Raw genomic sequence first — 16252 nt, 5'->3', positions numbered from 1 at the left:
GGTAGGCAAACTGGTGGGGGTCCAGTGTGGGGGGGAGGCTGGCTTTGAGGTGAGCCAAGATCAGCCGCTCAAAGCACTTTGCAATGACAGGGGTGAGTGCCACTGGGCGGAAATCGTTGAGACTCCCTGTAGCTGACTGTTTGGGCACTGGCACGATGGTTGATGTCTTGAGACAAGTGGGGACAACACCTGGGCCAGTGAGAGATTGAAAATGTCGGCGAGGACTGGGGATAGTTGTCCAGCACATGCCCTAAGCACCCGGCCAGGGATGCCATCGGGGCCGGCAGCTTTGCGCTCATTCACCTTGCTCAGTGCATCTTGTACAGCAGAGGTGGAGAGTTCTGGTTGCCCCTGAATTTTCAACATGTTGAAAATTTCAGCGACCTATGACGAGTACTGGCCTGTAAAGGTCGCGTAAGTGGGACAGGCCCTTAAGTTCAATTTAGTTTATTGTACCGAGGTACAGTGAAAAGCTTTTGTTGCGTGCTATCCAGTCAGTAGAAAGACAATACATGATTACAATCAAGCCATTTACAGTGTATAGGTACATAGAAACATAGAGACATAGAAAAATGGTGCAGGAGTAGGCCATGCGGCCCTTCGAGCCTGCACCACCATTCGACATGCATTTCGTTGTCTCTGTACTGTACACTGACAATGACAATTAAAATTGAATCTGAATCTGAATCTGATATGATCATGGCTGATCATCCAACTCAGTATCCCATCCCTGCCTTCTCTCCATACCCCCTGATCCCTTTAGCCACAAGGCCCACATCTAACTCCCTCTTAAATATAGCCAATGAACTGGCCTCAACTACCTTCTGTGGCAGAGAATTCCACAGATTCACCACTCTCTGTGTAAAAAATGATTTTCTCATCTCGGTCCTAAAAGACTTCCCTCTTATCCTTAAATTGCGACCCCTAGTTCTGGACTTCCCCAACATCGGGAATAATCTTCCTGCATCTAGCCTTTCCAACCCCTTAAGAATTTTGTAAGTTTCTATAAGTTTCTATAAGATCCCCCCTCAATCTTCTGAATTCCACCGTGTACAAGCCGAGTCTATCTAGTCTTTCTTCATATGAAAGTCCTGCCATCCCAGGAATGTCTGGTGAACCTTCTCTGTACTTCCTCTATGGCAAGAATGTCTTTCCTCAGATTAAGGTTAGTCCTCATGATAAGGGTATAACGTTTAGTGCAAGGTAAAGCCAGCAAAGTCTGATCAAGGATATTCCGAAGGTCGCCAATGAGGTAGATAGTACTTCAGAACTGCCCTCTGGTTGTGGTAGGATGGTTCAGTTGCCTGATAACAGCTGGGAAGAAACTGTCCCTGAATCCGGAGGTATGCGTTTTCACACGTTTATACCTTTTTGCCTGATGGGAGAGGGGAGAAGAGGGAGAGGCCATGGTATGACTCGTCCTTGATAATGCTGCTGGCTATTGCCGAGGCAGCGTGAAGTGAGAAAAGGAGAGAAGAGGCCCGAATTGTGAGGTAGAGATATGTGTGGAAAGGGATAGTGCAAAGGGGAAAGGGGGAGCACTTTCAGGGCACATGGAAGGGAGGGGGAGAGAAAAGAGTTTGGGGAGGGAGGGAGGGGGGTAAGTGAAAGGGTAGTTGGTTAGTTGCCTAAAATTGGAGAGTTGAATGTTCACACCAAAGATAGACACTAAGTGCTGGGGTAACTCAGCGGGTCAGGCAGCATCTCTGGCTAAAATTGATAGGTGACGTTTCGGGTCTGGACCCTTCTTGTGACTCACACTGAAGACAGACACAAATGCTGGAGTAACTCAGCGGGACAGGAAGCATCTCTGTAAAGAAGGAATGGGTGACGTTTCGGGTCGAATCTGAAGAAGATTCTCGACCTGAAACGCCACCCATTCCATCTCTATTATTCTGACAAAGGGTCCTGACCCAAAACATCACTGATCCATGTTCTGATAAGATGCTGCCTGTCCCGCTGAATGACTCCAGCATTTTGTGTTCCTGACGGACACGCACGCACGGGGACACACATACATTGTGTAAGCCAGCATCTGCAGTTCCTTGTTTCTATCTAACATATGCTTTAATGTAGAAACAAATAACTACAGATGCTGGTTTACCAAAAGATACACAAAGTGCTGGAGTAACTCAGCGGGCCAGGCAGCATCCCTGGAGAACATAGATAGGTGATGTTTTTGTTTGGAACACTTCTTCAGTGATATGTTTAAATGTGCTTTGATGTGTTCAATGGTGCAGCTGCTGGAGCTGCTGCCTCACAGCGCCAGAGACCGTGGCTCGATCCTGACCTTGGATGCTGTCTGTGTGGAGTTTGCACACTGTCCCTGTGACCACATGGGTTTCCTCCAGTTCTCCGGTTTCCTCTCCCTTTCCAAAGTCGTGCGGGTGTGTAGGTTAGTTGTAAATTGTCCCTAGTGTGTAGGGAGTGGATGAGAGTGTGGGATAACATGTAACTAGTGTGAACGGGTGATTGATGGTCGGCGTGGACTCAGTGGGTTTCTTTGCTCTAAACTAAATCTAAATTAAGCAGATAATTTGTCCATTGCATCATATTCCTTTTCATTCCTGCCTGTTCCTTGTGTTGCTGGAGCCAAGTACTGTGTCCTCTGGAAATGGTGAGAAAGTTACATTGAAAATCAGCAGGAATTAGTACAGAATGTTCTGCAGATAATGGGTGACATTTCGAGTCGGGACCGTTCTTCAAAACCTCCTTCACGTTCCTTTGTTCTTAGGATGGTTTCCGAAGGACTCGGGCAGATGACAGACGGCGTCTGGGGTTTGGACGATTTCACCCAGAGTCACGTCTATAACGTGTGGCCAGGATATGACTACTTAGGATGGCGGAACGACAGCTTTGAAAATGGATTCGTGGAGATCTTGTTTGAGTTTGATCGCATCCGGAATTTCACTGCAATGAAGGTGCAAATTTCTCAATAATCAGTGAATCTGTCTTGATTCCCATTCATTCATTTACTCCACTCATTCCTCCCTCCATCCCTGCATCCAAACTTCCATGCATCCAACTCTCAATCTATTCATCCGTCCCTATCCACCCATCCCTTCATCCCTCTCTCCATCCATCCCCTCATCCCTCTCTCCATCCATCACTCCACCCCTCTCTCCATCCATCACTCCACCCCTCTCTCCATCCATCCCCTCATCCCTCTCTCCATTCATCTCCTCATCCCTCTCTCCATCCATCCCCTCATCCCTCTCTCCATCCATCCCCTCATCCCTCTCTCCATCCATCCCCTCATCCCTCTCTCCATCCATCACTCCACCCCTCTCTCCATCCATCCCCTCATCCCTCTCTCCATCCATCCCCTCATCCCTCTCTCCATCCATCCCCTCATCCCTCTCTCCATCCATCACTCCACCCCTCTCTCCATCCATCCCCTCATCCCTTTCTCCATCCATCTCTCCACCCCTCTCTCCATCCATCCCCTCCATCCCTCTCTCCATCCCTCTCTCCAACCCTCTCTCCAACCCTCTCTCCAACCCTCTCTCCATCCCTCTCTCCATCCACCCATCCATCCCTACTGCCTTCCCACCATCCCTCCATCCATCCAAGGGTTCTTTAAAAATAACGGCACATCTGGTCTCTCTACTTTTTTTAACATGATACGCAGGGGTAACCATTATTTCTAAACAAACTCAATGTTCCCATTGTCTTTAAAGTACAGTTTGGTACTATTGTAAAATAAATAAATTGTTACTTCCTTTTGAGGTTCAATAACAGCTGAAATGATTATATTTATATAATTGTAGTTCATTCCTGCACATAATTTTCAATCCAATGATTTCCAAAGTTCTTCGGTTGGGTAAAAAGCCAAGGTCCCCAACAGACGCTGTTCTTGGGCTCAAAATACTTGTTAAGCAAAACATTTCTAAATGAGAGGCTTTAACAGCAAGGATTGTCTAGGACCTGTAACTCCCACCATTTTACATTGCAGTTTTAACACCATCATTTGCATTGATGGCGTTGACTCGTGGCACAGTAGGGTGGTGCAGTAGGGCGGCACGGTGGCGCAGCGGTAGAGTTGCAGCCTTACAGCACCAGAGACCTGGGTTCAATCCTGACTAGGGGTTCTGCCTGTATGGAGTTTCTATGTTCTCCGTGATGACGTGAGTTTCCTCCTTGTGCTTCGATTTCTTCCCACATCCCAAAGACGTGTGGGTTTGTAGGTTAATTGGCTTCTTTAAATTATCCCTAGTGTGTAGGACTGAACTAGTGTACAGGTGATCATCGGTCAGCACAGGTTCAGAGGGCCGAAGGGCCTGCTTCCATGCTGTATATCCAAACTAAACTAAACTAAACACTCTGCAGTACTGTAACAACATTTAAAAAACATTTGGTCAGGTACATGGATTGGAACGGTTTAGCGGGATATGAGCCAAACGCGGGCAGGTGGGATTAGCGTAGATGGGGTATCTTGGTTGGCATGGGCGAGTTGGGCCGAAGTGTTGTATGACTCTATGTAGCAATGTTACAACATTTTGAGATTTAAAAAATCAAGTCTGCAATTTATCCCATCAGATAAAGCATAAAAAGAAGTTTAATTTGACACCTAATTCACTTTCATATCTCAAGTAATAAAAACGTTATGGCCATTTTCATACTCGGAAATTAGCATCTTGTTCCCTATTGATTTTCTATGGACATAACAAAAAAGCTGTGATCATGGACAGTCAAAAGCCCATAACCTTCTTAAAAATTAAGAGAACTGAATGAAATTTTCAGTTATCATAGATTGAAACATTCTGAAACAAATATAAAATAATCTTACTTGGATGACATTAAAGCATATAATTAGTTAGTTACCCAATTGTAGCTAATTTCAAACTTCAATTTACTAGATCTAAACATCTATCCATTTCTTAATAAATGATTAACATTTTTAAATAGCCTAAGTGTCCAAATAATATTCACAAATAATTCACAATAAAACATGATTTTAAAATCTCATTTACATCAATTTATAGGCCAAATGGAAGGAATTTAGTGTTCAATTGCTGTAAGTCCATTTTAAATCAGCTTTCTAGTGGGTTCCTGTGAACGCGCTGGTTTAGAACGTTCACATTGCGCTGGATTTGTGCCCTCAAATGCCCAGAAAAATACTGCGGGATATAAAGAGCCCAAAATGAACTACTTGCTATAGTAAACTTTGTATAAAGGGGTCTTAAGAAGCCCCTTTTAATGTAAAAATAAGGTACATACCTTTAATTGTAAAGCTTCTTTATAAAACCCTGGGGCTGCGAGAGGTCGCGGGTTGAGAGAGTGATTATAAAACTATTATAACTATTATTCGAGGCCTATAAAACTAATAATACCTTTTGCGACGGGGTCTTTCAGCGATTTTTCGTTAATGATTTACTAGGCTGAACATCTTCGATTGGAACAGCCTAGTAAAAATCGCGTTTTAAACCCGCCCCCTCTAAACAGCGCCAAAATCGCTCACACGGCCTGGGGCAGATTCTCAGCGACGATTCAGGTAGGTTTTGCAACATACCTACTCTATGGTTAACTTTTCCCAGTGGAGTTTCTTTTGAAAATACATTCGATACCCAGACAGATCCTGACTTAAGAACCAAAAGTCCCTTCAATCGTTGCACAATAATATATCATTAGAATTCAGCTTCACTAAATCCTAAGCATCATTAATTACAAAATTACATTTTTAAGTGGTTACATGATAACCGCTGTTAGTAGAGTACTTATTACAAACAGCTGGATTTGATTTTGCTTCAGTTACGTTATGAGATGTGTATAGTGTGTAGAACTACAGTTAATTTCAAAGGTTTCAAAGGTCTTTTATTGTCACGTGTACCAATTAAGGTACAGTGATGTGTGAATTACCATACAGCCAAACCAAAAAAAGCAACAAGCCACACAACTATATAAAAGTTAACATAAACATCCACCACAGTGGATTCCCCACATTCCTCACTGTGATGGAAGGCAATAAAGTCTAATCTTCTTCCCTCATTTTTCTCCCGGGGTCAGGGCGGTGGAACCATCCGTTGGGGCGATCGAAGCTCCCGCAGCCGGCAGTCGAAGCCCCCACGTTGGAGCGATCGAAGCCCCCGCGTCAGGGCAGTTGAAGCTCCCGTGTCGGTGCGGTCGAAGCTTCTGCGGCTTGGAGCTCCCGATGTCGGTCTCTAAACAGAGACCGCGAGCTCCAAGATGTTAAAGTCCGCAGGCACCCGCGGCAGAGCTCAGAGGTCGATCCCTGGCAAAGGGATCGCGGGCTCCACGATGATAAGTCCACGGGCACCCGCTGTAGAGCTCTTGAAGTCGGTCTCCAGCAGAGGCCGCCAACTCCTCGATGTTAGGCCGCAATGCGGACAGAGATACGATACGGAAAAAAATTGCATCTCCGTCGAGGTAATAGATTAGAAAAAGTTTCCCCCAACTCCTTCCCCCCCTCCCCCCCCCCCCCCCATAAAACAAGCTAAAGAACACAGAACACATACATTTAACACATACTAAAAAAACAATGAAGAAGAAAGAGACAGACAGACTGTTGGCGAGGCAGCTATTGCTGGCGCCACCTGGTAATTGACACAGCTTGGAACAGAGTGACTACCCAGATAGTTTTCCACAAGACAATTGCCTTAATCTATGTTTCCTGCACATTATTTTTCATCAGCGGTCCTGAGGAATGGACAAAACCAACTCCAACATATAAGCTGGACAAAATGAAGTGTGTCCAGACACTAGGTAAAAGAGAACATTTGCACACCGGTTTTAGTTCACCAGTGCTATCAAGTTTTTGCTAACATTGAGCTGCACGGTGGCGCATCAGTAGAGTTGCGGCCTTACAGAGCCAGAGACCCGAGTTCAATCCTGACCTTGGGTGCTGTCTGTACGGAGTTTGTACGTTCTCCCCGTGACCCCGTGGGATTTCTTCAGGTGCTTTCTCCGGGTCCCAACCCAAATCGTTGCATGTCCAGTCCCTCCACAGATGCCGCCTGACCCACTTGAGTTCCTCGTGCATGGAGTCATAGAGTGATACAGTGCGGAAACAGGTCCTTCGGCCCAACTTGCCCGCACCAGCCAACATGTCCCTGCTGCACTAGTCCCACCTGCCTGCATTTGGTCCAAATCCCTCCAAACTTATCCATGTGCAATTTATGTTTTGCTCAAGATTCCAGCTTTGGCGGTTCCTTGAGTGTCCAAAATAATAATCTTGTTAGGAATGTAGGCCATCCCAGCATTACGGGCAGGGAAAGAGGGTGGATTGTGATCCTATCGTAAAGTCCCTATCATGAAATTCTGTAACGCCTCATCTGCCTCATCTGCGTGACAAAAAAAATATGAGCGAGTTGAAAACATTAAGAAACTGTGGGCCAGTTTCTGTGCAGTACCATTCTATGTTCCATGTTAAGATGCTGTGGAAACAATTCAAAGTTCAAAGTTCAAAGTTCAAAGTAAACTTTATTGTCAATTCAAATAAATTGGATTGAAATTGCGTTTCCCCATACTCCAAATGTGCAAGTAATATTTATAACACAGACAGACAATATACCAATAAGATACACAATATACATTATTTAAAATATTCACAGTGTGCCAGACTGTAGTAAAATTTTGAGGTATGTTATTAAAGTGCAATAATAAAGGTGCAATATAGAAAAGTGCAAATAGCATACTGCAGACATTGAGTTAAAGTTAAATGTTCATGGAATTTTCTTGAGTGTGTTGAGTAGTCTGATGGCCTGAGGGAAAAAAGCTGTTTTTGAATCTGGTGGTTTTGCTCCGCATGCTGCGGTAGCGCTTGCCAGATGGTAGGAGAGTGAACAGTTTGTGTGCTGGGTGGGTGGTGTCTTTGATGATATTGGTTGCTCTCTTGCGACAGCGAGATGGGTATAAGTCCTGGATTGAAGGTTGGGGTGATCTGATAATCTTCTCTGCTGTCCTCACCACTCTCTGTAGTGCCTTCTGGTCAGCTATTGTTGATACATGCACAACTGACTAGCTTGCAGTTGAATTTCAGGTTAGTTTAGGAAGGAACTGTAGATGCTGGTTTAAACCGAAGATAGACACAAAATGCTGGGGGAACTCAGTGGGACAGGCAGCATCTCTGGAAAGTTTCGTTTATTATTGTCATGTGTACCAGAATACAGTGAAAAGCTTTTTGTTGCTTGTTATACAGTCAGCAAAAAGACTACAGAGGATTACAACTGTACACAGTGTACAGCTCCAGGTTAAAAGTTATAAAGGGCCTGTCCCACTGTACAAGGTAATTCAAGAGTTCTCCCGAGTTTCCCCTGATTCGAACTCGGAGAATTACGGTAATAGCCACTCGTAGGTACGCGGGGCTCTCGTGGACATTTTTCACAGTGCTGAAAAAACTTCACGAGTTACCGCGTTTCCCGAGTACCTGCTGTTAGCATTACGAGCCGCTACGGGACATCCAAGAGCTCCAACGTAGCCGTTACGTACATTCTACGTATTTACCACAAGTTTGATTTTATTTAAACTCTTGAATTATCTTGTACAGTGGGACAGGCCCTTTATGTATAGTACAAGATAAAGTCTAATTAAAGATAGCTCGAGTGTCTTCAATGTGGTAGATAGTAGATCAGGCCCGCTCTCTAGTTGATGATAGGATGGTTCAGTTGCCTGATAACAGCTGGGAAGAAATTGTCTCTGACCTTGGATATATGCATTTTCCCACCTGTACCTCTTGCCCGATGGGAGAGGGGAGAGGAGGGAGTGACCATGATGAACCTGGTCCTTGATTATGCTGCTGGCCTTGCCGAGGCAGCGTGAAGCGTAGATGGAGTCAATGGAAGGGTGAAAGAGCAAGATGTCTTGTGTTATGCTGCGTGCTTATTTGCACTAGATTTTGTGTGGAGATTTAACCTACCCTTTGCTAACTGCAGGTCCATTGCAATAACATGTTCACAAAGGCAGTGAAGATATTCCGGGAAGTGCAGTGCTTCTTCCGCTCAGAACCAGGGAAGTGGGAGCCGACCCCCGCCACATCTGTTCTGGTTCTGGATGACGTCAATCCGAGCTCCCGCTTTGTCACCGTTCCACTGCAACAGCGCATGGCAAGTGCCATCAAATGCCAGTTCTACTTTGCTGACACGTGGATGCTGTTCAGTGAAATTTCTTTCCAGTCAGGTATTGCCATGTGATTTTTTTTTTTCCTTTTGGTCTCAACTTTCAGTATTGTTTTCCCTTGCGATTCCTACAGTACATTTCTTCCCCCCCATTGGATGCTGCTTAACATTACCCTTAGCACAGTGACGCAGCTGGTAGAGCTGCTCCCTCAAAGACATATAGGTCTGTAGGTTATTTGGCTTTGTTAAAAATTGTAAATTGTCCCTAGTGTGCAGGATAGTGATAGTTTGCAGGGTGATCGCTGGTCGGCGTGGACTCGGTGGGACGAAGGGCCTGTTTCCACGCTGTATCTCTAAATGTACCAAGGTACAGTGAAAAGCTTTTTAGTACGTGTTATACAGTCAGCGAAAAGACTGTACAGGATTACAATTGTCAACAGAGTACATAAAGGGTATGACGCTTGGTGCAAGATAATGTAATCTAATTAAAAATAGTTCAAGGGTCTTCAATGAGGTAGATAGCAGGTCAGGATCGCTCTGGATAGTTGGTGATAGGATGGTTCAGTTGCCTGATAACAGCTGGGAAGAAACTGTTCCTGAAACTGAAGGTATGTATTTTCACATTTTGCCTGATGGGGAGGGGAGAAGAGGTAAAAAGAGATGGGGCAAACAATCCTATCAAATCAGATACTATACATAAATACAATCTAGCAAATCTCAAGTGCAGCAGGTAGTTGACGCATTGCACTTATCTTACTGATAATATTAATAATGTTACTGATTCGTATGTGAAAAAATAATGTAACTATCTTGGGGCACGTGATGACAAAGGAATTATTGAACCGTCGAGCAAAGGGAAAGATGCAGAGTGAATGTAGTTCTCAGCATTGTAGCGCATCAGTTCCAGAGATTCATTCAGATCCCAATGGAAATCTGCCGCTACAAACATCTCTCGATCTGACAAGAGGTGAAATCTGACTGCTGGTGCTACGTTTGCATCGTAAATAAAACGAAGAAATTCATAAAATAAGAAGATTTCACAATGGCACGATTGTTCTTCTCTTTGCAGACACTGCGATGTACAACAACTCGGGCGTTCACCCAACAGTGAACATCGACACTACAACCCACAGTGACATTGGTAAGAAGCTACGGATTCAGCTAAAGACCTCCAAACACATTCAAACAAGCCTTGTCTCCCCATTAGATATTCCGAAAGAATGATGTCTTATTTCCCTTATCACATACACACATGCTGAGAAAATGATATCGCTGGTGCCAGGATATGTCATATAACCATATAACAATTACAGCACGGAAACAGGCCGAAACTCGATCCTACAAGTCCGTGCCAAACAACTTTTTTCCCTTAGTCCCACCTGCCTGCACTCATACCATAACCCTCCATTCCCTTCTCATCCATATGCCTAACCAATTTATTTTTAAATGTCAACAAATTCTTTTTTTTAACTTATTTATTTGTATTTTATTTTAATCTGGTAGGAACTGCAGTTGCTGTGACTTTATGCTGGGCCACTGACAAATGTAATAGCCTCTCTGTTACATGGATAAATATCACTCAATTTCCAGTTTCTCCAACAGTGCCTCAAAATACTGAGGAGCAGTGTGAATGCATTCAGGAATAGGTCAGCACATCCATCATCTCTCCGTCTGTTAATGCAGGTCACCTCAGGTCATCTGTAGGAGGGAATTCTGTGCTATACCCGTACCCTGTATCTGGCTTTACTCAGATAGGCACAGACACAAAATAAAACATAGATCAGTGGTGAGTCTCTCAAACAAGTCGGTTTATTGAAGGCCTTAACAGTGTGCACTGAAAAACACTTTGAGAGAACCCCAAGATTTGTTCACTTTCAAAGATTCGCAGTACCTACAGCTTGTATCTGTTCTCGTGGCACAATGGTCACATGAATTCTATATATTTTTAAATGTCATCATTGATCAATGTCACTGTAACCTTTCATCTTTGTCTTTCCCGAGAGATATCTTTAACCCTATGCTCCCTGTTACTCAGTACACCACTCTTCCCATTTTGTATAACAAATAGGTAATCATAAATGTCAGTACTACTGATTAGTTTTATTACCCCCAATATTTGCTTCAACTAAACTAGCTGTGCTTTGGAACCTGAACACCATAATAAATCTATTCACTGCTTCACTAACATCCTTAACGGACCCCTATGTTGGCCACTTTTCCCATCATGCTTCCCCAGTATGTAAACTCTTGGGTTAAACAGATTATGAACTATGTTTATTCATTCATTTGTTCTATATCTCTCTGTATTGTCTATATCTCTCGCTTGACTCTCAGTCTGAATGAGGGTCTAGACCCGAAACGTCACCTATGCCCTTTCCTCAGAGATGCTGCCTGTCCCGCTGTCTAGCTTTTTGTGTCTATTTTCATTATTTCCTTATACTTTTCTAAATGTTTTACATCATTTGAGGCCCCAACAACATTCTGGTGTTGTGAGATGTGTGTGTATGTAAGGGATCTGCATGAATGCAGGTACGAAATCTGTGTAAAGAGCCCAGGTTCCAGCCCTCTCGAGACTTCAATGCCATGGACCAAGACCCTGCTCTAACTAGACTTATAAGTTTCAGGTGAGAGGAGAAAGATTTAATAGGAACCTGAGAGGCAACTTTTTCCACATGGAAGATAGTGAGTTTATGGAACAGGTTGCCAAAGAAGGTTGTTGAGGCACTATCTATTAGTTTACTTTAGTTTTGTTTATTAACATATGCACCAAGATATGGTGAAAAGCTTTTGTTGCATGCTAACCAGTCAGCGGAAAGACAATACATGAATAAAATTGAGCCATCCAAATATAGGATAACGGGAATAATCGTTAGTGCACAAAGTCGATTAAAGATAGAACGAGGGTCTCCAATGAGGTAGATCTAAGATTTAAAAGACATTCGGACAGGAACATGGATAGGAAAGGTTGATGTACTCCAAAGTGCAATCAGTTCGCAGTGTGTGTTTCAGTGTGCTTTAAAAAAAATTGCCCTTCAGGTTCCTATTAAACTTTTCCCCTCTCACCTGAAACCTATAAACAACCAGCTCTATAAGTCTAGATAGAGCAGGGATAGCCCATGGCATGGAAGACCAATTAGGGCTTGAAACTGGGCTCATTACATACATTTATCACCCGAGGGCCTCAGATAACGAGGTGGTGTTGCCTGCATTAATCAGACCAAGAATTGATTAAATCGAGTCTCGACCCGAAGCGTCACCCATTCCTTCCATCCAAAGATGCCGACTGTTCCGCTGAGTTACTCCAGCATTTTGTGTTTATCAAAGAGTTGATGAACGTACGCACACTATTCCTGAATGCATTTGTGCTATTACTCTGTACTTTGATGTACCCCAGAGCAATCAGCTAGCAGTCCGTGTGTGCTTCAATATACTGAGATTTACACAATGAAAAGCACCCAAAACTGTTTCAGCCCGAGTTCCTTAGAGATGAGTCAAATACAAGTACAATTGTCTTGAAAGTATTCATGATCTATTTTGTATAAACCCACTTCCAACCAGCTAATTGACCGACTCCATTCGGTTTCATCTCGGCAAGAAATAAACTTTTATAGCCACGCATTCCAAAGAGATTAACTGTCACTGATTGTAGAACGCAAACAGGATATATTTCAATTACTGACCTGAACGGCTGCCAGTTAATGAATCAGCCAATGTGGCGCACAAATCTTGTTCTGTTTCCGAGCCTGTGTTTATCGTGTCACATTCTCTTTGAAGACCAATGTTGGAAGACCGTGTCCTTGGTTCATTGGTTCATTCTGGGACGTCATACAACAGTACAGCACAGGAACAGACTCCTCCAGCCCACAATGTCTGTGCCTAACACAATGCCAAGATAAACTATTCTCCTCAGCCTGTACGTGATTCATATCCCTCCTTATCCTGCATGTAAATGTGCCTGTCCAGAAGCCTCTTAAACACCGCTATCGTATCTGCCTCCACCACCACTTCTGGCAGCATGTTTCAGGCACACACTACCCTCTGTGTAAAAAAACTTGCCCCGCACATCTCCTTTAATCTTTCCCCCTCTGAACTTAAAACAATGTCTTTTAGTCTTTTACATTCCTATCCTGGGAAAAATGGTTGTGACAGACTACTCTATCTATGCCTCATAATTTTATATACTCCCATCAAGCATATACATCGAATGCATCTACTGCATTTGGTGGTCCTGATGTGGCCTCCGTTACATCAGCGAGACCAAGCATAGACTAGGCGAACGTTTCACCAAAAACCTATGCTCAATCCGCCAAGGCCTGCTGGATCTCCCAGTTGCCAACCATTTTAATATTTCCACTCAATCCCACAATGACCTTTCTCTCCCGGGCCGCGTCCATTGCCAGAGTGAGGCCACACGCAAACTGGAGGAACAGCACCTCGTATTCCGCTTGGGTAGCTTCCAGCTAACATAGAAACATAGAAAATAGGTGCAGGAGTAGGCCATTCGGCCCTTCGAGCCTGCACCGCCATTCAATATGATCATGGCTGATCATCCAACTCAGTATCCTGTACCTGCCCTCTCTCCATACCCGCTGATCCCTTTAGCCACAAGGGCCACGTCTAACTCCCGCTTAAATATAGCCAATGAACTGGCCTCAACTACCTTCTGTGGCAGAGAATTCCACAGATTCACCACTCTCTGTGTAAAAAATGATTTTCTCATCTCGGTCCTAAAAGACTTCCCTCTTATCCTTAAACTGTGACCCCTAGTTCTGGACTTCCCCAACATCGGGAATAATCTTCCTGCATCTAGCCTGTCCAACCCCTTAAGAATGTTGTAAGTTTCTATAAGATCCCCCCTCAATCTTCTGAATTCCAGCGAGTACAAGCCGAGTCTATCCAGTCTTTTTTCATATGAAAGTCCTGTCATCCCAGGAATCAGTCTGGTGAACCTTCTCTGTACTCCCTCTATGGCAAGAATGTCTTTCCTCAGATTAGGAGACCAAAACTGTACGCAATACTCGTGGTGTGGTCTCACCAAGACCCTGTACAACTGCATTAGAACCTCCCTGCTCTTATACTCAAATCCTTTTGCTATGAATGCTAACATACCATTTGCTTTCTTCACTGCCTGCTGCACCTGCATTCCTACTTTCAATGACTGGTGTACCATGACACCCAGGTCTCGTTGCATCTCCCCTTTTCCTAATCAGTCACCATTCAGATAATAGTCTACTTTCCTGTTTTTGCCACCAAAGTGGATAACCTCACATTTATCCACATTATACTGCATCTGCCATGCATTTGCCCACTCACCCAACCTATTCAAGTCACCTTGCAGCCTCCTAGCATTCTCCTCACAGCTAACACTGCCCCCAAGCTTCGTGTCATCCGCAAACTTGGAGATGTTGCATTCAATTCCCTCATCCAGATCATTAATATATTATTGTAAATAGCTGGGGTCCCAGCACTGAGCCTTGCGGTACCCCACTAGTCACTGCCTGCCATTGTGAAAAGGACCCGTTTACTCCCACTCTTTGCACGGTATGAACATTGAATTCCCCAATTTTGGGTAACTACCTTACAAACAACTCCTCCCCTTTCCTCACCCCCCTCTATTCCCTGTGGCCCACCTGGAGTTGCACATATTTCACCCTTTCCTCCTCCCCCTGTCCCTTCCACCTATATTCCTTCCTTCCTCTGGCTTCACAATTCGCACCTTTTACAACCTTATCTCACACTTTTAGTCTCTTCATCTCTGGTCTTCATCCAATCATCTACCTATCACCACCCCCACCTCCCTTCACCTATATCCACCTATCACTTGTCAGGCTTCTATCACTTGTCACCCATTCCTTCTATATATACAACAAAATCGAAAGTGAAGTCGAAAGTAAAACGTTGTTTTTTTTAATACAGGCATCTTGTCATGTCATAATTAAAAACCTCTGTTGTACATGCTTGGTATTTAGCCTTGAGGTTTTGCTGTATTCTTGCTCGGATGCCATGTGTAATCCCCATTGTGTCCTCAGACATCAACCCAATGCATAAAGTGGACGACAGCAACACTCGAATCCTCATTGGATGCTTGGTGGCTATTATTTTCATCCTGGTCGCGATCATCGTCATCATCTTGTGGCGCCAGTTTTGGCAGAAGATGCTGGAAAAGGTGACTTTCCCCGACTCTGTATTAGGATCCGCACATTGCCAACCCTTCTGTACAGGATCTGGTGGCTGTAATCATAGATGTCAAGGAACGCAACCCACTAATGAGAGGGGAAGCAGATATTGGGGGAATTGGGAATGGTGGGAATGAGTGATAGTCTGGTGAACATCAATGGAAATAGGGCAGATGGATAATTGTGGTGGACATTTTAACCAGAATCTAGCGTTCTGATGAAAACCAGCTCACCATAGTTAATTGACCAGTTCTGCTCACAAATGCATTGTGCATCATCAGCATTTTATGGTGTCAGGGCCATATCCCAATTGGGAGAGATTGGATTGGCCAGGTCTGTTTTCCCTGGAGCAAAGGAGACTGGGGATGGGGCACCTTATTGATGTATAGAAAATGATGACGGGGAAATATAGGGGAGATGGTAAGAATCAAGAATCATTTTCCCTTTGTGTGGGTGTCCAAAACAAGAGGGCTTATAAGGTTTCAAATGTCTTTTATTGTCACGTGTACCAATTAAGGAACAGTGATATGCAAATTACCATACAGTCATACGAGAAAAAAAAGCAACAAGACACACAACTATATAAAAGTTAACATAAACATCCACCACGGCAGATTCCCCGCATTCCCCACTGTGATGGAAGGGAAATAAGTCCTAGCTTCTTCCTCTTTATTTCTCCCGTGATCGGGGCAGTCGAACCGTCAGGGCGATCAAAGCTCCCGCAGCTGGCGGTCGAAGCTCCCCCGTCAGGGCGATCGAAACTCCCACGGCTTGGAGCTCCCGATGTCGTTCTCTGACCAAAGACGGCGAGCTCCGTGATGTAAGTCCGCAAGCACCCATGGTTGGTGCTACGAGGTCGATCCCTGGCAAAGGGATCGCGCGCTCCGCAATGTTAAAGTCCCATAGGCACCCGCGGAGTAGCTCTCAAAAGTTGGTCTCCAGCAAAGGCTGCCAACTCCTCGATGTCAGTGCGCAGTTGGAGACACGATACGGGAAATAAAA

At 44.3% G+C, this 16252-nt stretch overlaps 1 protein-coding gene across 2 annotated transcripts in view; it reads left to right on the top strand.

Moving 5' to 3' along the window:
- Positions 1-16252, top strand: part of ddr2a (discoidin domain receptor tyrosine kinase 2a) — a 139822-nt gene that overhangs the window by 101383 nt on the left and 22187 nt on the right. For both annotated transcript variants that reach the window (XM_055642301.1, XM_055642300.1), the window contains exons 8-11: positions 2735-2921; positions 8892-9135; positions 10144-10215; positions 15104-15240. In XM_055642301.1, coding sequence (XP_055498276.1) covers positions 2735-2921; positions 8892-9135; positions 10144-10215; positions 15104-15240 — 640 coding nt within the window. The remainder of the gene's footprint in view (positions 1-2734; positions 2922-8891; positions 9136-10143; positions 10216-15103; positions 15241-16252) is intronic.

This window comes from Leucoraja erinacea, chromosome 10 (assembly GCF_028641065.1).
Source record: "Leucoraja erinacea ecotype New England chromosome 10, Leri_hhj_1, whole genome shotgun sequence".
NCBI classification, from domain to species: domain Eukaryota; kingdom Metazoa; phylum Chordata; class Chondrichthyes; order Rajiformes; family Rajidae; genus Leucoraja; species Leucoraja erinaceus.
This window is presented reverse-complemented; position numbering and strand designations above follow the sequence as displayed.